At 46.9% G+C, this 24,000-nt stretch overlaps 1 protein-coding gene across 11 annotated transcripts in view; it reads left to right on the forward strand.

Annotated features, from left to right (window-relative positions):
* Positions 1 to 1,197: 1,197 nt before the first annotated feature.
* The window catches only part of LOC309608540 (uncharacterized protein), a 60,442-nt gene continuing 37,639 nt past the window's right edge, over positions 1,198 to 24,000 (forward strand). For 3 of the 11 annotated variants that reach the window (XR_014232939.1, XR_014232940.1, XR_014232941.1), the window contains exons 1-2: positions 1,203 to 1,550; positions 10,276 to 10,353. Coding sequence is in view for 4 of the 11 variants with exons in the window: in XM_082348821.1 (XP_082204947.1) it covers positions 1,442 to 1,550; positions 10,276 to 10,353 (187 nt within the window). In the remaining 7 variants the exon portion in view is untranslated. Of the gene's footprint in view, positions 1,551 to 10,275; positions 10,354 to 23,065; positions 23,946 to 24,000 lie in introns of those variants that run through there. The other 8 variants (XM_082348822.1, XM_082348824.1, XR_014232943.1 and 5 more) reach the window with 6 other exon arrangements.

Here is a 24,000-nt window from a genome sequence, read left to right on the forward strand (position 1 = left end):
GCCTCTTGTCCCACTCCATGAGCTCTGCGCCCCCTCTGCACCTTCCCCGGTCACCTGCCGGACCCCTGGCCCACTCAGCGTCCTCCAGTTCCAGCCCAAGCCCCGAGAAGACACCTCAGGGTCCCCAAAGTGTGGTCGGTAGCCTCCCGAATGGAGTAGGGGCTTGCGAACATGCAGATTCCCCGGACCCTCCCCAGACCCAGGCACCAGGGCCTCTGGGATGGGGTGGGGTCAGGGAGTCTGTATTTAACCACCTCCCGGGGTGAGTCTGCGCGCTCCCACCTCTGGGAACGGCTGTCCCAGTTAGCTCACCCCTTTCCCACCACCCCCAGGCCCTCCCGGTGGTGCCAGCCCCCGCTGACCTCTGCCTACATGCCCCGGGCCGTCCCCCCAGCAGCCCTGCGGCCCGAACCACCACCGCCCTTCTCCGGGGTGTCAGGCGAGGCTCAGGGGGGAATGACGCGTCCAGTCTCTGCCCTCGGCTCCACCCCCGGCCCGCTCCTCCCCCTGGACCCCATCCCTGGGCCGAGGACCCTGATGGGGGCAGCTTCCTGGGTGGGGAGGGCCCTGCTGACTCGCTCACACCGGCCTCAGGAGGGACTGAGGGGCCCCGGCCTCAGCTTCAGAGCCCTGCGGCCCCAGGAAGAAATCGGGAAGCGCTCGGGCGTTTGTGACTCAGCCGACCCAGCAGGGCTCCACCGCCGCGGCCGCAGCCCCCGCTGGCCAGGCCGGGCCTCGATCCGGCCACGGGACCCGCGTCCCCGCTGACCCGCGGGAGCCCCGGTCAGTCAGGGCGGAGCCGCGGCTCTACTTTCTCCCGGTACAGTTCCCGGACCTCACCTCAGGGTCCAGGTTCGCGGTTCAGTGAGAGAGAGACAAAATTACCCCGATACCGGCTTCCTAACGTTCCGTCACCAGGCGATTGGGGTCTCATGGAAAGTTCTGGAAGCCAGGCACACGGCCCCACCTGCATCGCCTCACTGAACCCTGGCCACAGCCGCACGGGGTGTGCTTCTCCCCCCTGTCCTGGCGGGGGACGTGAGGCCCGGAGGGCTGTGCCTCCCGGCCACGAGGCACGCGGCCACTCAGGGGACAGGGCAGGCGGTGGACCCCGAGCCCCCGCCCGCGGCGCCGCCCTCCGTCCAGCACCTTCTGCTCCGCCCGCGGCCTCCAGCGGCCCCTGGGCGGGGACGGTGCCCCGGGCTCAGCCCGCCCGGGAGAGAGGAATCACAGCCGGCCCGATGCGGCTGTGTCCGCCGCCGGGGTCGCCGCTGCGGGAGGAGCGGGCAGAGACCGGGGCGGGGGAGCCGCCCGTCAGCCCCGCGAGCTCCGTCCTCCGAAGACCGTGTTGCGCCTGCGCCTCGTTCTGTAAATTCTGCAGTGGCCTTTGGCCAAAAGCAAGAAAATCCTGACCTAGAAAAGGTAAAAGGCCTTTGAAAGTATGAGCCCGGAGCGCTGGCCTGATGTGTGGCCGGGGACAAGGTGGCTGAGGCGGCAGGAGGAGGAAGAAGAAAGGCGCGGCCGCAGTTCCCTCCCCGCGGCTCCTCCAGGTTTGCGCTGACGTCCGCGGGCCCAGAGCCCCGACCGGACCTGCAGGCGGAGAGGAAATGAGGGGGTGGTGTTGGGGGTTGCCCAGCGTGGGGAGGGGCACGCGCAGGGTCACCTCGCCCTGAGGACCCCCAGGCCCTCCAGCCGGGACGGCCGTGCAGCCAGGAGCTCCGCAGTGAAGGGGCGGCTGCCCACCTGCCAAGGCCAGGATGGTTCTCAATATCTGGGGTTCATAGCGCCCTGGAATTCAGGCCAGCCCACTTAAAGGTGTCCCAACAATCCAGCCATGATGACAAGGCCACGTTTTGCCATGTCCACAAGTTTCTCTCGCCCTCTGCTCTGGGTCTTTCTGTGCAGGCTGTGCTCTCCCACACCCTGACTATGCCTCTTCTAGATATTTCTAGCTTAGGCTCAAAGCTTAGATGGGTCCTCCTACCTTGCTCCTACGTGAGTTGAGATTGGTTTACATTTGTCTGACCACAAGAGGGAAGGACGTTCAAGAAGGGAAGGGGGGCATAGGACCAAGCTGCAGTCTGTGACCTAACTTACTCAGTAGTTTTTTGGACAAAGTGGGAAAGGTGAAGTGAGTCCTGCCTACATCTGCCCACCACATGGCAGTGGCAGAAAGTGGAAGAGAAAGGCTATATGGGCTCCGGCCTTGTAGCACAGTAACCCAGTCCCCCAGTAACTGCGGCTCTGATGAATCAACTCCTCCGCCTCTGCAGGGGTGGGGTGGTCAGGAAGGCAGAGGTGGGCGAGACTGGAAAGGAGGGAGAAGACTCCCTCCCCCTCTGTCAATCATACACTCCTCAGATGCTGCCCAGGTCCCAGGCACATCCCCTCGACAATCCCCATCCCAGACCCTACCACTAGAATGTTCCATCAGGCACCTGTAAGTCTCCATCTGAGGCTTCCTCTCGGCCTGTGTGCCAGGCAGCCAGCCTTCCACCAGCAATGGGTGAGAACCTGGAGGACCCACGTGGGATAGCTGGCAGGCATGTTCTAGAATGTCTCCTAGCATTCTTCACTGGGACCAAGCCCCAGATACCCCCAGTGGTAACTGTTCTGAAATGCGCTTGGGCTGCTGACTTTGAACCCTTCCTGGCTGTGCCTTAGGTAGGTCACCTCCCATTCTGACTTCAGTTTCCTCCTCTGTGAGGATGCCCACCTGGCAGCTTGCTAGGGAGGTTTGTGGTCCTGGATGCCAAGTGCTTAGACCAGCATCCGTGGCAGTAGGTGCTCCACTGCCATTGATGTGTACTCCAACGGGCATCAGTTCTTTGCTGCCCCAGTACTCATCTCCTCTTATTCCAACAACAGTCCTTGATCTGGGGAGGGATCAAAGGTAACCCCCTCCTTCTACTCTCAGTCTGTGGTTCTGGGTGGCTCCAGCTAGTCAGGGATTTACATTAACTTGGCCACAGTTATTGGCTCAAGGATGGTCACAAGATCTGATAAGAGCCAACAAGGTGCAATTAAATGCTGGATAGGAATGCTGGGACTGAAGCACTTGCTCTTTGCCTCTGAAATTGAACCTGAGGGGACAGAAAGGCTGCTGCAGCATCATGAGGTCTGAGGATGGAGCCAGTGGGGCAGAACCAGAGCAGGGAGAGAGAAAGAGACTCAGACCTTGTTTGAGCTCTTGAACAAGCCATTCCTGAAACCCTCCTCTTCGACTTTTCAGTTACCTATGCCAATACTTCCCCTTTGTGCTGAAGCCAGTTTGATATGAATTTTCTTCTCATGATCTGTAACTGAAAGCAATGACCCAGATATTTTTTGTTACTACTATTATTATTTACCCTCAGGCCTCAGGTTCACCATCCACACAGTGAAAGGGTTGAGTCTGATGGAATCTCAGAGTCCAGCCCTGAATTGCTGGGATTCTAAGGAACCTGAGGACCTGACAAGGCTTAGAGCTACCAGAGGCAGGGATGGGTTTTCCTTGCTCACGCCACAGGGAGGATGGCAAGCTGTGGGAGGAATATTGATAAGGACAAGTCAATCATGGCTTTCACTTGCTGGCCTGCTGGGGGATTTGGTTTGGAAAAACGGAGCCAGGGAAATGAAGAAAAGCTTCTTGCTGAGCCCCGGGCTGCTCAGTGGTGACAATGATACCCAGGCTCACAATAATCCCTCTCACCTCTCAGGTGTGTAAAATGTATCCTAATCCGCTTGAACCTCCCCATTGCACTATGCAAGAAGCAGAGCCCAGGAGGAAAGGACAGCTCAGAAAGGTTAAGTGGTTTGCCCGAGGTCACACAGCCATTACAGGACTAAGCCTCCACCAACCGTGTAGTGGCTCCAGACAAGTGGCTTCCCCTCCCCAGGCCTCAGTTTCTACATCTGACAAGTGGGCATGACCATCCCTGCCTGACAAACCTCACAGGGTTTGGGTGAACAAATGAATGGGTGGTTGGGTAGGAACCGCTCTGAGATGCCAGGACAAGGCATTGGAATATGGAAAAGGAAATGGGGAGCCTGGTAAGGCAGCTTTCTGGCACATTCAGCCGACATTCCATTCCTGTCTCCCTCTAGGGCAGGGAAGGCCATGCCGAGGTCAGGGGTTGTACAAATGCCAAAGATTGTCATCAAACTAGCCATCTTGCACCTCTGTGTCTATGCAAACATGACGTGGCTGTTGAGGAGGTGATCCTGGGGGTCGTGAGGGCTGGGTGGGAATTAGGCTTGTGTTTCTCTAGAGTTCCCCATCTCTGCCTCACTGCACAGCAGCTCTGATTTCCAACTTCTAAAGCCTGGGGTGGAGGAAGGACCAGGACCCAGGGCTGCCTGCCCTGGGCCAGCCAGGAAGCAGAGCGGAAGGCAGGATGGCGAGTTAGAAACTGCACGACCGTGGCACCTCATCCCGCCTGGTTCCTCTCCCACTTCCGGCCTCCCGCCTCCTCCACAGCCTGGGTAACATTCGAGAAAGTAAATCCAATCACATGCCTCCCGGCTTAAAACCCTCCAGTGGCCTCCCACTGAACGTGGAATAAAATCCAGCCTTCTCACCATGGCCTCCATGGCTTCCGGTCTGTCCACAGCCTGGAATGCTCTGCCCCAGCTCTCCATCCCACAGGCTTCCCTCATCTTTGAAGTCTCAGCTGAAACGGAGTCAGCCCCACGTGCGCCACCCACTTATTCTCCATCCATGCCCCTATGATCTGTCTCCCTGGCTCGCCGGCACCCAGCCGGCACAGGGCCTAGTGGGTGTTTGAAAGAATGGATCAGCTAATTAATGCACTAGAGCAAATCTGTTTGACTTACTGGAGGTCACAAGACTCAAATCCTTAACTCGTCACTCCCAGGCCAGGCTCTTACTACCAACCTATCTTAACTTCACTATGAAAGTTGGGAGTGGGGAAAAGAAGAGGGAAGGGGCCAAAGGACAGATGCCAAATCCATTTCTCTTCCTAAATGAAGGCCCCTCAATCCAGGCTTCTCCAGTGTGAGCGAAGAGTTGGGAGCTGTTGAATAGATGGGGTGGGAGACATGACATGCTCAGGACCTTGGCCTTTGCTACTAAGCCCACAGACTCTGGAGCCAGACTGACCAGGTTCAAATCCCTCATCTTCCAGTGACTAACTGTGTGACCTTGGGCAAGTGATCCAACCTCTCTGTTGGGCTGAGCACAAGAGGAACCCAGGGAAGGGTTTCGGCAGGTGGGGACTGGGTGATACAACTGGGTTTGCAGAGAAATGGGTTGGAAGGAGACAGTTTGGGTGTGAAGAGTTGTCATCTATAATTATACTCCAGACCCAAACAGGCTCCTACAGAGTGGGCTTGTAGTAAATGTCAGCTAAGCTGGAGTCTGTGGGTCCCATCCCTTGTCCCACACTTGGATGGCAAATACGGAGGTGGACGCCACCTTAGTCATGGTGTTCAGGCAGCACCGTGCCCGCCGTCCCCAATGTCCCCTCAACACTGACCATCTGCTACTCACCCAGGAGGCCCCCTCTCAGCTCTTCTTCCCTGCGGCCCTCTGATATCCTCCTATAGTTTTGGCAAAGATATCCCCTAACACCCCACTTTTGTCAAAACACCAGCTTTGATCTCATTGAGCAAGACACAATCTGAGATCCAACTGATGCCACCAAAATAATTTTAAAATAATGAATTTTGATTTTGTAAAAATGGCAAATGTATAGTGTAAAACATTTAAGCAACACTGACGATTACAAAAAATAAATAAATTCAACATTTGGTGGATCTCATTCTAGGCACCTCTCTGTGCACATGTGTAGCATAGAAGGAAAGATAGATGAGGAAAAATGAAATTATACACTATTTTTAATAAAAGGGTGTTAAATATAATTTTACTTAAATTTAACAGAAGAATTTAAAATCGAGGTTAAACTGAAATAAGTATTAACTTCAGATAAATGTTGCCTCACAAGATATATCCTTTTCCTAAAAATATTTTTACAGTTAAGAAGAAAGCTTGAAAAAAAAAAATTAAGATGTTGTGGTCATGCTTTAAAAAAAAAAAAAGCTTTATGTTTTTATTTTAGACTGAATCTACTGACTCCCTAGTAATAAAAGTTAGGAAATTAGTGCATTTATACTGTCCCTTAAAACGTTATTTTTATCTTGTCAGGGTTTACAACATTTCGTGCTGTTATGGAAGCACAATTCTCATGGCAATTTAGAGTGAGCTTTGCATTTAAATAGAATCACTTCTCAGCCCCAATCCTTCCTTTCTTCCTTCCTTCCTTCTTTCTTATTTTAACTTTTGACTATATCTTTGCCTTTCCTTTTATCTTTTTTACTTTCAATTTTTGTTAATAAAATATTTTTTTCCAGAAAGACTCATGAATGTTGTTTCCTGAGCTCCAGACAGTTGAAAATGTGTCTGTCACCTTTTCACTTGAAAGACAACTTGGCTGGGTATAATATTCGGGAGTTGTATTTTCTTTCCCTCAGATTTTGTAGACATTGTTCCAATGTCTTTTAGCATTACTATGGAGACCTTTGTGCCAATCTGATTTCTGCCTACATTGTGATTTGATTTTTCTACCTAGATGAACAGATGAATCTTTTATTTCTGAAGCTCAGTTATTCAGATTTGTCTTAGAGCTGATATTTCTTCAGCAATTATTCCTGGAAGACTGTGTGTACTTTGAACCTGAAGATTCATGACTTTATTTTCAGACTTTTATTTTAGTATAACTTTGAATATCTTTATACCATTGTCCCATACAAGGTTTATCCATTGGCTAACCTTTTTCTGTCTTTTATGCCTCTCATCACTCTAATCTTTTTTTTTAATCTTATTAATTTTATTTTTTTGGCTGCGTTGGGTCTTCATTGCTGAGCGTGGGCTTTCTCTAGTTGCAGTGAGCGGGGCTACTCTTCCTTGAGGTGTGCAGGCTTCTCATTGTGGTGGCTTCTGTTGTTGTAGAGCATTGGCTCTAGGTTCACGGGCTTCAATTGTTGCAGCACCCGGGCTCAGTAGTTGCAGCACGCAGGTCCTAGAGTGTGCAGGTTTCAGTAGTTGCAGCCCATGGGCTCAGTAGTTGCATTGCACGGGCTCTAGGACACATGGGCTTCAGTAGTTGTGGCATGCAGGCTCAGTAGTTGTGGCACACGGGCTTAGTTACTCCATGGCATGTCATCACTCTAATCTTTGACCCCCAAAAAAAGTTCTTCTTTTCTGTTTAATGTTGCATGACTTTCCATAGTTTAACTGCAATATTTCTTACTGTAGTTTAGTCATATTCATTTTATTTGCTGGTGTTTCTAATGTGGCTTAATCTCTTTTGTTCTTTTTTTCTATTTCATTCCTAAGAACAGCCAGCTTGATTTTCACTATCTTATAATCACTTCTTTCCATCCTTATATTTCTTATTTGAGTCTTTTACAGAGACATTGTGTCATTTGAAAATGATGAAGGCTGTAAAGAACAATTGTTTTTCCCTGCTTCTTTGGGCAATTCTTCTTGCAGAGTATTTTCCTCATCTGCTTTCGTTTATGTTCCTTTTCTCCCCTTTCGCAGCACTTCTGCACAGTTCCTGTGCTGGTTTCTTCTTAACTCAGTTTCGAATGGGGCCAGCTCTTTGTGGGATGGTAGTGTGGGAAAGGGTGGGAGAGACGACCTCAGGGAGACCACAGCTTCCATTTGGGTTTGTCGTCTTAAACTATTTTACCACATCAGTTTTTTCCTTTGCTGTGGAAACACAGCTCAGTGTTTGACACCCAGCGGTCAGTGTGGCCCCTGCAAAGCCTCGAGGGAGGCTGTGACTGGGTCCCAGGGCTCTAAGCCAAAGATTTTTGGATAAAGTTTTCAGGTTTGGGATGTATCCTGCAAAGCCTCAATTTTCCTATCCACAAAACATACTAGGGATGTTTACATAGATTCTCTCTTTCCTCTGGGCAATGGTCTAGATTTCACAGTATTTGGGCAAAAGGACTTCAGTGTTTGTGGTTTGGGGCTATGGCAATTTCTGATTTCAATAAAAATTCAGGGGAAAAATTCCCCTATATTCCAATTTTGGTTGTTGCTGTCTTTAGCTGATTTTGAGAGAGGAAGGTGATTCAAGTGTCCTTTAGCCATCATTTTTACCTGGAAATTAAATGGTTTTTCATCCATTATCTCTTTTAATTCTAACACCAACCTTAAGAGGTGAACTACGCTATATCACCCTAAGCTGGGTAGTGGTGGCAACAGGGCTAACAACTAGAAGACACAGGGCCTGAGCATAACATAAGGGTGCATGCTCATCTTAGGTAAGAGCTCCCTGCTCTGCCTCAGGGACAAGTCCTGATATGTCTGCAAAAATTCTCTCATACTTTGGGTTTGGGTATACACAAGACTTAATAGCTAATGCATAGCACTCACACTGCTGCTTCTGTGTTCACCATCCATGGCAGACATGACTAATCAACCACAGTAATCTTTTTTTCCCCCTCCATCTTTTCAACGCTACATTATAGGCAGACATTACCAACTAACTAACATTGGCAAGTGAAATGAAGCCTATTTGCCACCCCAGTATTAGAGATTCTTCAGCTGCATCAAAAAATGACAGAGGAGTCAGAAAAACCTGGGTTGAATTTTAGCTCTGGGATTACTAGCAGAATGACTTCAAACAAGGCTTTACTTCTCTGAACCTCAACTTTCCCATCTGTAAAATGGGGATCATTGTTATTACAAAAAATTATTGAGAGAACCACATTAGATAGTGCACGTTAGTCATGGTTGCATTAAAAAATAACTCCAAAACGTATCTTAAAACAGTAAGCACTTATTTATTTCATGAGTCTGCAACATAGCTGGGGAATTCTTTTGGTCTGGATAAACTTGGCTGATCTCACCTGGACTTACACATCTGTCTGTGGTCAGCTGGCAGGTCAGCTGGAGCTGGCTAGTCTTAGGTGGCATTACTCGAATGAATGACAGTTATCTGGCTGTCATCTGGGGTAATGGGGGTGATTAGGCCCAGGGTTTCTCTCATCTTCTAGTAGGCTAGCCCAGGCTTGTCCCATGGCAGCAGTAGGATTCCAAGAGACTGGGTAGAAGAACACTGCGTCTCTTGGGGTGAGGCTCTGAACTGTCACACTGTCATTTCCATCCCATTCTATTGGGTGAAGGAAGTCACAAGCCGGTCCAAGTACAAGGTGGGGAGAAATAAACTCCCCCACTTGATGAAAGGAGCTGCAAAGTCATATTGCAAAGGACTTGATTACAGGGACGGGTGGAGAATTGTGGCCATTCTTGCAGCAAGTCGAGCATAGCCCTTCGCTCACTAACAGCCGCAGTTGAAGCTCAATAGTGGGTTTGAGAGATAAAAAAATTAAAACTCACAAATTGCCTACTTTTTCTCTTGGGTGATGGAGCTCATAAAGACTGGATATGGGGAGTAGCTTTTACCTCATGAGTCAACTACCGTATTGGATAAGATTGTGCGATCCACGCTTAGTGGGAACAGTGCTGAAATCCATCAACGCCGTCTGCCATCAGTATGTGATGGGAGTTGGTGGTAAGTGTGCCACCGTGTGCTGGGCAGGGAGACTAGAGCTCAGAGGAGGCAGGTCCTGCTTCATTATGCTCTCCCCACGTAGATCACAGGTGCATGAAAAGAAGAGTCTTCTTATGACAACGTGGCATTTTTTGCTAACCTGCTGACAGTGTGTTAGCCCAAAGCTGATAGGGACCAGGATTAATGGATGCAATGGGAAGGTCACTGGCGTAGCATCAGAAAGCCTGTGTTCTGGTCCCAATTCCCATGGACCAGCTGTGTAATGTCGGTATGAGTCTTTTCCTTCCTGGGGATGGAGGTTGGTTGGAAAGGGATGGAGGAGGAATGTTGTCTGACAGGGAAAATGGGGTGAGCCCAGATGAGCTCTGAGATGCGTAATGAGTCAATCTATTAAAGAGAGGCTGCCACCAAATCACCGCGCTCCACCCCAACCCCAACTGCGTTCCCCACCCTGCTTCCCCATTTCCTAAACATACGCTTGAAGGTCACGGTTGGTCCCCATGGAGGTAATGGGCACGAACCTGCCTCCTAATTTAATGCAAATCTCAGCCCACCTTATTGTGCGGGAGTTTCAGTTCATTTGTACTTTCTTGGTGACACAACTCATCTCTGTCTCCAGTGGAGTCTGTAATCCCTGCAATTTCCACGGTGCTAGTAATTACGGGGGTAAAAAGTCGGAAGCACAGAAATTCTGCACCCTTTCTTTGAGATTACACACTTTATGGAGTTTATTAAATTTATTTCGCAGGTACTGAGGAGATTAAACTCACTGTGTGGCTCCAGAGAGCAAAACGAGGACCAGTTGGCAGAACCTTCCAGGAGGCAGGTAAGAATTCAAAGGAAGAAGCACTTTCTGATAATCAGAACCAATTGGTACTGAGTGAGCTGTCCCAGGGGGCCAGGGGCGAGGCCAGCAGGGTCCAGAGCCCAGTGTGGTCACTGTGGGGGGCGGTGAAGAGCAAGGGTTGACGGCCATTTCTGGGTCCATTTCCCAACTCGCATTTCTCAGGAGTTTGGAAGAGTGAGTCAACTTTCCTAAGCCTGTTTTCATACGAGGGTGGCCTCCCTGCTTAGTACAGAGCTATGCCCAGAGAGTGGTCACACTATTATTTCATCATTTAGAGTTGGGGGGAGGCTTCCTCTCCCCTCAAGTTTCCCCATTAACAGTGTGGAAACTGAGGCAGAGAGAGGTTCGGTAAATTACCAAAGGTCACACGGCCATTAAGTGGAGGAAGAGGGATTTGAACCAGGGCACTCAGGTTCTAGAACCCATGTTCTTAGCCACTACACTGTTCTTCAGCAACAGAAGGGTGGGTCAGTTTTGACTTTAGGAACAGTCCTCTAGCGGCCAGTCTAGGTGGTCGATTCAGGGACACAAAACTTGAGCCTGGTGATAGGTTTAGAAGCACATGACCACTGTCCAGTGGACAGTGGCACTGGTCACATCTACTGGATGGGGGCCAGCTGTGGAGCGTTTGCATGGACCCAAACATCAATGTGTCAAATTCCCATGTTGGCCTTTGACCAGACTATTGGGGAAACCGGCATGGGAAGCCCCCAAGACAGTGTCAGATATGTCACAGGGGGCAATTGCACTCCTCCAGACTGCTGTTGACAAAGACTCAGATTTAGAGCAAGAGCTAGAAGGGCCTGCATCATAGGGAAGCGACACCCGGAGACAGAGCATATGAGCAGGAGCAGCCGGGATTCTCAGACATAAGGATCCATAGGACCCAAGCCAGGCAAGAAGGAAGGGAGGAACAAAGACCTTTGTTGGAGCCACACCTGGATAAAGGGTTTTCACTAGTTGCCTAGTAAAAAGACATTGGAAACTCAAAAAGAGATTTCATTCAGTCATTCATTCTTGGAGACTTATTTAGCAGCTTCTACATGCTTGTTATGTACTGGTGTCCACCACAGGGGTGGATGAGACAGACCAGGCCCTGCCCACATGGAGTTTGTATTCTCCAGGGCCCCCATCGGTTGGAATACTAAATGCTGGTCAACACCATAGACGCATCCCCAAATCTCAATGGTTTAATAAAAAGGTCTTTCTCATTCACATCAGTCTGATGTGGGTCTGTTGGCTCTTATAGCTTTGCTGTCTGAAACAGGTGGCCCCTAGGTCACTCTGAATGGGAAGAGAGGGATGGAGGAGTCACATTAGCTGTTTGCCATCTCAGTCTGGAAGTGACATGTTACTTCTGCTCATGGCCCATTGGTCAGAACGAGTCACATGGGGAGGACTAAGCTGCAAGGGAGGCTGGGAAATGCGGGCAGCACCTGCATTTCAGCAGATTCAGAGCTAGAAAGACATTGTCATAATCAGAAGCATTGCTAGGTACTGGAAAAGGGCCATCCGACAGTGAAGATCAGGATTCACATCCTGGGACCCTATCCACCACGAGCAAGACCCCGCACAACCTCTGGAACGTCGCCAGCGTTTCGCCATTCTGGCCAAACGATATTGCTAACATCCACAACTTGACAATGTCTTGGCCACAGGCTCCATCATTCAAAGTTGCATTTAGTTTTACGGTACACATACGGTGAATTGTCAACAGTCCTCTTCTTAGAGGCTGACCTGTCTTTCTCAAGGAATCATCCAATCAATGTCCTAAAGCTCTTAAGTCTGGGAGCTCCTGTGGGTCAATGGAGGAACTGGTACCACAGGACCACAGTTGAGTTCTGGAGCCCAGAAAGGGCCACACCAGAAAGACAGCCCCTAGAGAAAGTCACCTCAGCAAGGCTTCCCTTTTCCTCTGGCTGACAGACAACTTGAACACAACTTTTCTCCTGGATGTGACAGGAAACGCAAAGAGAAACAAGATTGGGGTGAGGACTGAGTCTCCGAGAAGAGCCTCATTACTGGGAAGGACCCAGGTGCTAGCTCTGGAATGTTCCGTGACAGTGACTGAGTGGCCAGGCTTGGAGCCTGCATTAAATGTGACAGCAGGAGAATCAGGAGACACGGCCAGTTCATCGCATCTCTTCACCTGAGCGGTGCTAACATTTCTGAGTGACCAGGGCCCCCTTCTCAGGAGGCTGCAGGAACCAGGAAATCAAAGGGCACAGAGTCATGGGCCCAGCAGGGACCCCAGAACAGTTGCCAGTCCAGGCTCCTCATCTTATCAATGGTCCACAATTGTGCTATGCTCTCACATTCATTACCTCAAGAACCTGTGTGTGCGTTGGAGGGTGGGAGGAGGAAGTTCTTGTTATCCCCACATGTCAGAAGAGAAAATTGAGCCACAGAGAGGGTAGTGCCTTGTCTAAGGTCACACAGCTGGTGTGTGGAGGAGTTGGGTGTGGAAACCAGGGCTCTGCTGTCTTCCACGCTGCTATTCCTCTCTAGGAACCAGAGAAGTGACGAGGCCTGAATTTATCCAGCAACAGCAAGCCCTCCTTTATCCTAAAGAGATATTGTTCTGATGTGTGATTGAGGGATAACCTTCCCAGCCCCTGTAACTTTATCATTCAGGACAAGGAAGGCTCTGCTGTAGTGATAAATAGCCCCCAAATCAACAAAGATCAAAAATCTATCACTCAGGCTTTGTGTCCTTTGAGGCCCAGCTGAGGCTCTGCCCCTCATGGTCTTCACTCAGGGACTTAGGCCAACAGAGTGGCCACCATTTGCTACATTGCCATTCACTGTAGCAAATCAACAGAGAACTCTGGAGGGTCTCCCATCAACATCAAATGCTCCAGCTCAGAGTTGACACACACCACTCTCTCAGTCGGCTCAAGCTGCCATAACAAAATACTAGAATAGTAGTGAGTGGCTTAAACAACAGGAATTTATTTCTCACAGTTCTGGAGACTAGAAGTCCAAGATCAAGGTGCTGGCAGGGTTGGCGTCTGGTGAGGGCTCTCTCTCTGTTGCAGACGGCCACCTTCTTGCTGTGTCCTCACATGACCTTTGCTCCATGCATGAGTATGAATAGAGGGAGAGGAAGCAAGCTCTGGTATCTCTTCTTATAAGGACACTAATCCCATCACAGGGGCCCCACCCTCAGGGCTTCATCTAAACCTAATCACCTCCCAAGTGCCCCATCTCCAAACACCATCGTATTGAGGGTTCAGACCTCAGTATATGAATTCTGGGGGGGACACAATTCAGTCCATAGCAAGCACTTTTGCTCACAACTGGCCAGAATGAGTTGCTCAACTACTCCCCCCACAGCCACAGGAGGCCGGGAAGTCAACCCTTCCTTGTGGAGAGCAGGAATACTGGGCAAGAGGTGCTGGTGACCCCCATACCAAGCTTTTCAGCTAGGGTGACTGGGTGGCTGCTGCTGCCTTTTAGCAAAGTCACAGGACCCTGGGGCAGGAGCACAACTGAGGGAAAGATCATGATAATGACTTTCATTGAGAAATTGCCCCGAGTCAGGCCAATGATGCGTTCTATATATACACGATGTAATGTAATCATCATGACACATGTATAGCGGAAGTGTTGACACCCCCTTTAATAGGTTGATTTGCACACAAATAGTTATTGAGTGTCTTTTGTGTGCCAAGCTATGCTCTAGACAGCAGGAAATAGCAGTGAATAAAACCAGCCTAATCTTTGAGCTTGCATTTTACTGTAGAACATGCACAATGACCAGAAAAACTCATATGCATATGATCCCATGATGTCGGAGAGGGACACGTGATAGAGAAGAATAAAGCAGAGGGGCGGAGGGAGCCACGGAGAGGCTGCGGTGACGGGGTGTTCAGAGGAGGCCCATCTGGGGGCGGTGGGGGGACATCTGCGCAGAGACCTGAGTCAGGTGGGTCGTGTGCATCCAGGTGGATAAGCATCTGGGGCAGAGGGAAGGGCACATGCCAAGACCCTGGTGTGGGACTGTACTGGGTGTGGTCATGGGATGGCCAGGAGACCAGTGGGGCTGGAGCAGAGTGAGGAAGAAATGGAGGGAGAGGAGGTCACAGAGGATGGGGACCAGATCAGGCCAAGGCCTCGGAGGCCTTGGACTTCGTCCTGGGTGTGGGCTGACCTGGGGGTGATCCAGATGTGTGGGCACGTGGGCAGCGTAATTGTGGCACCAGGAAATTCTGCCTCTGAATCCTGGCTGTGCCACTCCCCAGCTGGGTGAACTTGAGCAAATATGTCTCAGGTTCCTCATGCTCCAGGATGCCACCGCATCTACTTCAGGTGACGTCTAATCGGGGAAGAGCGTATAAATGACTCTGCACAGGGCCAGCTCTTGCAGCCGTCTCTCATGACTCCACTGTGTCATCTTAACTGTTCCTGACAATATTTCTCCCCCACTTCTGCCTCCAGAATACCCACCTGGCCTTGTCACCGTTGGGCGACATTCTCCCCCTGAGGGGCTCCTGGGCGGCCTTCCCAGTTAGCCTCCCCCGCTCCACTCCCCCCTCCCCCGCAAGCAATGGGACCCACAGCCTTTCTGTGCATCACCCTGCTCCCAGCACAGCTCCCTTGACCAGAGCTGGGCCTGGCAGGAGTAATGGTATTAGACCCATGAGTTATTCTTTCCTTGGCCAGATCTATAACGTGTAAACTGTAAACTGCATAAACTCAAGGGGTCTGTGGCGGGGTTCTGTCAAGGGCCTGGTCAAGGAGAATGCTGGTGGGGGGGAAGGGGGAACCACGACGTGTAAGAGGAGCAGAAACCCAGGACCATGAGGGAGACCCCCAGCTCTGCCCACTCCCCGCTCTCCGTTCTGGGGTCTGACCACACTCCTGACCTTGGATCTGGGGGGCCACCCCAGGTCCTGGATCCCCCTCTGGGTGTAAGTTAGCTTGAGTGAATTTCTGATTCCTGCCATCAAGAGGACTTCATTGCCTGTGACTGCACACCCTTCTTTCAAGGCCCCGTTCATCTGCGGCCCCCTCCTTGGAGCCCAGCCTGACCTTCCCCATGGTGGGCATTCCCGCCACCTCTGAGCCCAACACCTTGAACGTCCCTGTGAACCTCCCGTTCAACAGTGATGTTTGTCCATGTAGCACGTCATGCCCGCTGGACGGTCTCTTCCCAGGGGGTTGCAAATCCCGTTTCCTGATTCAAACCCCCAAACCCCAGGCCCCGGCGCAGGCCATACATATAGCAGGTGCTCAGTGCCAGTTTATTGAGCCAAGAGCTAATCAGAGTAGAGGTGACTTCGCTGGGTGCTGCCCCCGTGCCAGGCATTTGCACTTCCTGCACCCATCGTCCCGTTTAATCCTCATGAGGAGCCAGACCTCCTAGGTTCAAGTCTCAGCCCTGCCGCTAACTAGCTGTGTGACCTGAGCAAGTTGTTGAACCTCCGTGTGCTTCGGTTTCTCATCTGTAAAATGGGGGTAATCATGGTTCCTCCCTCATGAGGTTACTGTGAGGATTCAATGAGTTAACACAGGGAAGGTGCTTAGACTTGTACCTGGCACCAATAAGTGCTGCGCAAACATCAGCTATTTTGAGGCTGACGCAGATAAGGCGGCCTGAGGTCTAAGGTTACTGAATACACAACAGCACAGACCCTGCTTGGGAGAACGTGGAGATGCTGGGCCCACCGCTCACTGCCACTGGCACCGCGCCGAGGTCCACCTACAAGGCTGGTGGCCTGTGGGGCAGGCTGTTCTGAACAGCGGCCCACGCGTGCTAATAAAGATCTACGGAGGAAGTGTGCACAGATAAGCCTGAGGGTGCTGCTAAAGCCGCGAGCAGATGTTGACCTGAGAGAACAAGGTGGGTGGTCTGGGCAGAGCTGCGGTCAACAGGGAATGTTCACCAAGAGGCACTGGAGCAGGCAGAGCAGTTGGTAAAAATGTAGAAATGTGCCTTTATTGGCTGGTACCAGTTGCCATTCTGAGCCCCGTGTGCCCCAACCCCTCTCCAGGTACCCTCACACCTCTTCACCCTCCAGTAACTAAATAGTTACCATGCAGCCCAGCAGGGGGCCTCTGGGGCCCTGCCCAGCTCTGGCAGCCTCCAACCCTATTGGTCAGTGCCTTGGGTCTAGTGGTTGGTAAGTCTTTTCAATCTCTCCCCGATCAAGGGACTATTTTTGCCAGCTTGAAACCTACTCCCTCTTTCTCTAGAGTACTGCCTCCTCCATTTTTCTTTGGGGACTCACTGCCACCACTTCCTAGGTCCTTGGTGGTTTGGGTTCCAGGAGATGAGCACATAATGTCAGCCTGGCCAATTAGTAATTAAAAATACTGCACATAACCTCTGGCCATAGCAATTAGCTTAGAGATGGGCATGTACCTCAGGACTGACCAATGAAATTCTATCCTGAGACTTTTTTGGAATTACTGAGCTAGTGAAGCTCTCCCTTCTGCTGGAACCTCTGGGGGCCTCCAGGAAGAGAGGGGTTGTGTGGTAGGGAAGCAAAAAAGGAGAAAAATAAGAGTCAACTTACAGGGAGAGATGGATTCCTGAAGACCTCACCTGATCACCTGGATCCAGCCATACCTGAAATTCCCCTGGACGTTTCATTTAATAAGCTTTTAGTTCCTCTTCTGCTTTTCTTTCCCTTATAATCAAAAGGGTCCTGACTGATGCAGCTATTATCCCCATGAAATATTGTTCCCTGGGAAGTAACTTATCTACACTCATGCACCTGGTCACATACAGAGATTCAAATCCAAATCCAGCTATCTCTAGTGGTGATGGTCTTTGAAGAAAGCTTTAATAGTTGGGCTGAGGGAAGCAAAGTAACAGGCCCTGCTCAAGATGCAATTTGCCGAGTCTGAAATCACTCAGCAAGGCAATCTGATTTGAGGAGGCCTATTTTGCCAGCAATCTCCACAATTTCCTGGAATCCTCACCACTCACCTCCCAGGGCCAGACTGTCCACGGACCATGACAGTTCTGTTATCAGGCTTGGCAGGACACAAGCTGTTGCTGTGGCTGCCAGCCCAAATAGGTGGCGAGGTACAGTGGAAGGTAATTTTCCTCTCTCTCACTTCCTGGGGAGCAGCTTCCCTGCTGCCATCAGGACGGCCTGATGCAGGGGGTGGGGAGAGTCTCCAGGAAGCCACGCGCTCAAATGAACCTTGACAGGTAATCATTCCCCAGAGCAGCTGGTGAGTTGTGATTAGCGCTCCCAGGGAGAGAGAGAGGTGGCCGTGCCTCCGCCAGTTCCCTAGGACTCCAGCCTGGAAGTTGCTGGAACCAGTGCAGGTGAGGGGAGGCTCCAGGTGCTATGGGATCATCTTCCTGTGACAGCCCAGGATGTACCACCAAAAGTCCCTTCTAGACTGGTCTCTGTTCGGGGATTCAGGGTTAAAGTCAAGGTGAAGCTGAGACCATGATCCCCGAACAGTCCCACGTCTGTCTCTCCTTCTATATGGTGACCCCCTTGAAGGTGGGGAGGCTCTTATCCCACTGTTGGCTCCTGAAGGCCCAGCACAGTGCTAGCTCCTAGGAAAGCTTTGTTATATATTTGTTGACTGATTGAATAAATGGAAAAATAAATGAACTAGGAGGCCATCACTCCACAGGTGGGGAAACTGGGACCTACAGAGAACTCACAGCTCATTTGCAGCTACCACCAGCTATAACACAAATGGGTAGGGGACCTTATGCCCCGCTTGGCCAGGACAGCCCAGTATATGCCTACTGCCCTGGCGTAATAATTAATAGTGCTTCCTCTCTCGCTCTCAATAGTTTCCTCATTTGGATCATTTTTCAGGGTCACTGACAGGGTGGGGTCTCGAGAGAGGGAAGGGAACCAGCATCACCAAAAACTACCTGAGGCTCAGCTTCCTTCTTTTAATCCTCACAACCACCCCCCCATTCTCGATAGCTTTCCCACACCTTGAGCTTTCAGGTGTTCATAGATGCTCCATGACAGAGGTGTTCCATGGCCAAGTAAGTTTAGGAAAGGCTGAACTAAACAACCGTAAACTGACTTTCTCACCGTAGTGTTTCTCAGTGCCCCTCCTATGCTAATACAAGCATCAGGAAGAAAGAAAAGACACTCCTCCAACACCACAACTCCAGAAAGGAGTTGGTGTGGGACAAATCTTTATGCTAGTCCCCTTTAGTTTATGTCTTCACCCAGACAGGCGGTTTGCTGTGCCTCAGAATGTTATTGAGTTAACAGGAAGGGGGAAAAAATGCACAGGCGTTTTATGGGGCTAAAGAGAAGCTCAGAATAAATGGTTTTTTGCTCTGTCAAGCAAAGCAAGGGTTTTTGATTATGCAAACTTGAGCCCTAAGCTGGGGTGCAGGTGGAGGTGGAAAAAGCACGGGAGGGACATGGATAAAACTGAGAAGGGAAAGGAAACCAGGAGAAGCAGTGATCAGGAGACCCTAAGCCCAGGGGAATCTGTAGACCTCTTTGGGAATGCCCTGGACTTTGCAGAGAGCCTGAGTTGTGGTTCAAGCCAGTTTACAAGACATTAAAGGAAAGGTGGCACCAGTAATCTGGAGGACTGTGGGCAACCCAGCTGAGCCATCTGAGGCCAGGGTGTTCTGTGATTCTGAGTCTCAGTGTTACAGTGGTAGGTTGGACTTTTGTTTCCCATCTTTTACTCCCTGCCTCTGCCATGTGGATTTGTAGAGCCCTAGAACAGGCAAGCTCACGATCTTGGCTTGGCCATATGACTTGCTATGGTCAATGGAATGTGGGTTCAAGTGACCATGGCATTTCCAAACTGAGGCCTTACAAAGTAAGGGGGCCCTTGGGAGTCAGAGAGTGTGGGAGAAAAGCACAGGGAAGTGGGGAGCTTGAGAAAGCCATCCAATAATGCTGTGTATGAAGTCCTGGACACAAGCTGGGCATGTATGTAACTGACCCAGAACAATATACTAAAGGCTTAAAGAACTGAATTACAATGTAGTGTGCCCTTGGGGGAGGGGAGGCACACACTTGGGGAAAAATCAGATAGTATTGCAGTCTTTGAAAACTTAACTGAAATTGAAACTGCCGGCCAAAGAAGATGGGTGAGGATTTGTGGCCTGCACCCTCCTAATCTAACTGCCTTCTTTTAAAGAAAAATCAAAGTTCTCCACAAAATTTTAAAAGAGCCCCAAAGTTTCAAAATGTCCAGGATATACTCCAAAATTACTCAATATACAAAGAATCAGAAAATCTCAACAACTTGTAGGGGAAAAGACTGTCAATAGGAGCCCATTCTGAAATGATAGTCATGTTGAAATTATCAGACAAAGATTTTTAAAGCAGCTATGATAACAATGTTCCATGAAATCAGGGAAAATACTCTTAAAACAAATGGAAAGATAGAAATTCTCAGCAAAGAAATAGAAGCTTAAAAAAGAACCAAATGATATTATTCAGCCTTAAGAAGAGAAGAAAATTCTGACATATACTACAATGCAGAGAAACCTTGAGGACATTATGCTAAGTGAAATAAACCAGCCACAAAAGACAAATTCTGGATGATTCCACTTACACAAGGTGCTTGGCATAGTCGCTAGCATAGAGACAGAAAGCAGAATGGTGGTTGCCGGGCCTGGGGGGCAGAATGAGGAGTTTCTATGTAATGAGTATAGAGTTTTACAAGATGAAAAGAGTTATGAAGATGGATGGTAGTGATGGTTGCACAACATTATGAATGTATTTAATACCACTGAACTATACATTTTAAAATGGTTAAGGTGGTAAATTTTATGTCATGTGTACTTTACCACAATTTTTAAAATGGGAAAAAAAATAACCAAGTGGAATTTTAGATCTGAAAAAAGCAATAACTGAAATTTAAAATTTCATTGGATGGGCTCCGTAAAGCAATGGATATAACAGAGGAATGAGTCAGCCTGAGGACAGATCAATAAAAGTTATCCAATATAAACAACAGATGCGGGGATAGAAGAATGAGAAAATAATGAACAGAGCCTCAGGAAACTGTGAGGCAATATCAAAAGGTCTAACATTTGTGTCTTTGAAGTCTTTCCAGAAGGAGAGAAGAAAGAGATCAGTGCAGAAAAAGTGTTTGAAGAAATAATGGATATAAACTTCTCAAATTTGTAGAAAGACATTATTTTATGAATTCAAGAAGTTCAGCACACCCAAAATGGATATACTCAAAGAAAATCATGCCTTGTTATATCATAATCAAGTTACTGAAGACCAAAGACAAAGAAAAAAATCTTGAAAGCAACCATAGAAAAACAACATTTTACATATAGGAGAAAAATACATACAAATGACCATGGATTTCTAACTAGAATTCATAGAGCCAGAAGACAGTGGAACGTTCTTTTTTTTTTTTTTTAATTTTATTTTATTTATTTTTTTATACAGCAGGTTCTTATTAGTTATCCATTTCATACATATTTGGAACATTCTTAAAGTATTAGAAGAAAACTACTGTCAACCCAGTATTCTATAGCTACTAAAAAATATCCTTCAGGAATGAAGGCAAAATAAGGACTTTCTCAGGTGAAAGAAAATTAAGAAAATTTGTCACCAGCAAACCTTCTCTGAAATAAATGCTAAAGGGAGTTCAGATAGAAAGGAAATGGTACCAGTGAAAAACTCGGAACTTCAGAAATGAAGCTAGAGTAAGAGAATTGGTAAACATCTGGGTAACAATAATAGACTATTTTTCTCCCTTTAGTACTTTAAAATATGTGTGATAGTTGAAAACAAAAATTATAACATTATCTGGTAGTATATACATGTAAAACTTATGACAACTGTAATAGAAAGGTTGGAGAGTAAAAGAAATAATGGATTGTAACATTTCTAAATTTCCCTTGAAGTGGTAAAATATTAATTTGAAGTAGACTGTTCAGTATGTATATTGTATGTTAAGTGTGTATATTGTTATCCCTAGAGAACCACCAAAAAAATCTGTACAAAGAGATGTAATAAAAAGACCAAGATATAAATTTAAATGGAACAATAAAAATATTCAAATAACCCAAAAGAAGTCAGGAAAGGGGAAATCAAGGGAAAAATGTACAAGGAATAAATAAAATCTCAGTCTTAAATCCAAACATATCAATAATTACATTAAATGCAAATCGTCTAAACACCTCAATTAAAAGACAGAGTTTGCTAGATTGGATTTCTTTTAAAGACCCAACTACATGTTGTCTACAAGAAAAGCACTTTTTATGTAAAGATATATATAGGTTAAAAGTAAAAAGCTGGTAAAAAAAATGTACTATGCAAACATTAATCAAAAGAAACTTGGCATGGTTATTAATATCAGAAAAATGTAGATTTCAGAAACAGGAGAGTTATCAGAGATAAAGCAAGATATTACATAATGACAAAAGAGTCGATTTAACATGAAGACATAGCAATCCTAAATATGTATGGAGCTAACAAAAGAGCTTCAAAATATAGCGTAAGGAGAAACTGACAAGTCCACAGTTATATTTGGATACTTCAACATTCCTCTCTGTAATTGATAGAAAAAGTATACAGAAAATCAGTAAAAGTAGACCTCAACAATATGACCAACTTAGCCTAATTGTCATTTAAAAAATACCACACCCAACAACAGCAGAAAACATTCTTTTTAAGTGCACATGGAATATTCACGAAGATAGACCATATCTTGGGTCATAAAACAAAGTAACAAATTTAAAAGAATTGAAATCCTATAAAATATGTTCCCTGGCCAAAATGGGAATAAACTATAAATCAATAACAGAAAGATATCTGGAGATTCCCAAACACTTGGAAGTTTAGCAGCACACTTATGAATAATCTATAGGTCAAAAAAAGTCTAAAGGTAAATCAAAAAATATTTTGAGCTCAATGAAAATTTGTGGGATGTAGCTAAAGCTGTGTTGGTAGGAAATTTTATGTTAAATGCTTATATTAAGGGAAAAAAGAAATATCTCAAGGCCAATAATCTAAGCTTCCATGTTAAGAAAGTAGAAAAAGAAGAGCAAGATAAAAATGCAACCAGAAGGAAGGAAGTAATAAAGACAGAAGCAGAAACCAATGAAATTAAAAACAAAAACAGTAAAGAAAGAAAAAAATCAAAATTTGGTTAATTTTTAAAAATCAATAAAATTGATAAACCTTGTTCAGACTGATCAAGAAAAAAAGGGAGAAGACACAAATTACCAATACCATAAATGAAAGCAGGGGCTTCACTACTGGCCTCACAGGCATTAATATGAGAATAAGCAAATACTTTGACCAACTCTACACCTATAAATTTCACAATTTAGATGAAATGGACCAATTCCTTGAAAGATAAAAACTACCAAAGCTCACTCAAGAAGAATCTGATGATCTGAGTAGCCCTCTGTCTATTAAGAAATTAAATTTATAGTTAGAAAACCTTCCAAAAAAGAAAATTCGAAGCACAGATGGTCTCACTGTCAAATTCTATCAACATCTAAGGGACATAATAATACCAACTCTACACAATCTCTTCTAGAATGTAGAAAAGGAGGGAACACTTCCCAACACACTTTATGAGGTCAGCATTACCATGATAACAAAACCAGACAAAGACCATACAGGAAAAGAAAACTAAAGATTAATATTCCTTTGTGAATATAGATGCAAAAATCCTTGATAAAATATTAGCATGTCGAATCCAAGAATATATAATAAGAATAATACACCATGGCCAATTTTGTTTATTCCAGGAATGAAGATGATTGAAATTTAAGAATCGATCCATGTTATCCACGATGTCAACAGACTAAAGAAGAAAAAATATACATACACATACATATATATACACATATACATATATATATGATCATATTAACAGATGCAGAAGACATTTTGACATTTGACAAAATTCAATATATGCTCATGATTTTTTTAAAAATCTCTCAACAAACAAGGAATAAAAATGAATTTCCCTAACCTGGTAAAGGGCATCTACAGAAAATTTACAGCTAACATCATACTTTTTTTTTCAATTTTTTTTTAATTGAGGTACAGTTGATTTACAATGTCATGTTAGTTTCAGGTGTACAGCACAGTGATTCCTATATATATCTTCTTTTTCAGATTCTTTTCCCTTATATGTTATTACAAAATATTGCATAGAGTTCCCTGTGCTGTACAATAGGTCCTTGTTGGTTATCTATTTTATATATAGTAATATGTATATGTTAATCCCAACCTCCTAATTTATCCCTGCCCCCTCCTTTCCCCTTTGGTAACCAGAAGTTTGTTTTCTATATCTGTGGGTTAAATGTTTTGATGTCATTAAAATTATTAAAGTAAGAAAACTGGAAAAAAATTAATGCATCTCTATTTACATTTGGGGGGAAATGTAAATATGTATTTACGTTTAAGGGGAAAACATGGAAGAATAGACTAGAGCAACGGCTGGCAAAGGATGTCCTGAAGGCTAAATCTGGCCCGCCATGTGTTTTTATATGAGCCACAAGCTGTGAATGGTTTTTATATTTTTAAATAGTAAGGGTAAATCAAAAGAAGAATAATATTTCATAATATATAAAATTATATGAAATTCAAATTTCAGTGTCAATAAATAAAGTTTTATTGGAACCCAGCTATGCCCATTCATTTACGTATTGTCCATGTCGGCTTTCACACTATAATG

The sequence above is a fragment of the Balaenoptera borealis genome (assembly GCF_965194805.1).
Source record: "Balaenoptera borealis genome assembly, chromosome: 1".
NCBI lineage: Eukaryota > Metazoa > Chordata > Mammalia > Artiodactyla > Balaenopteridae > Balaenoptera > Balaenoptera borealis.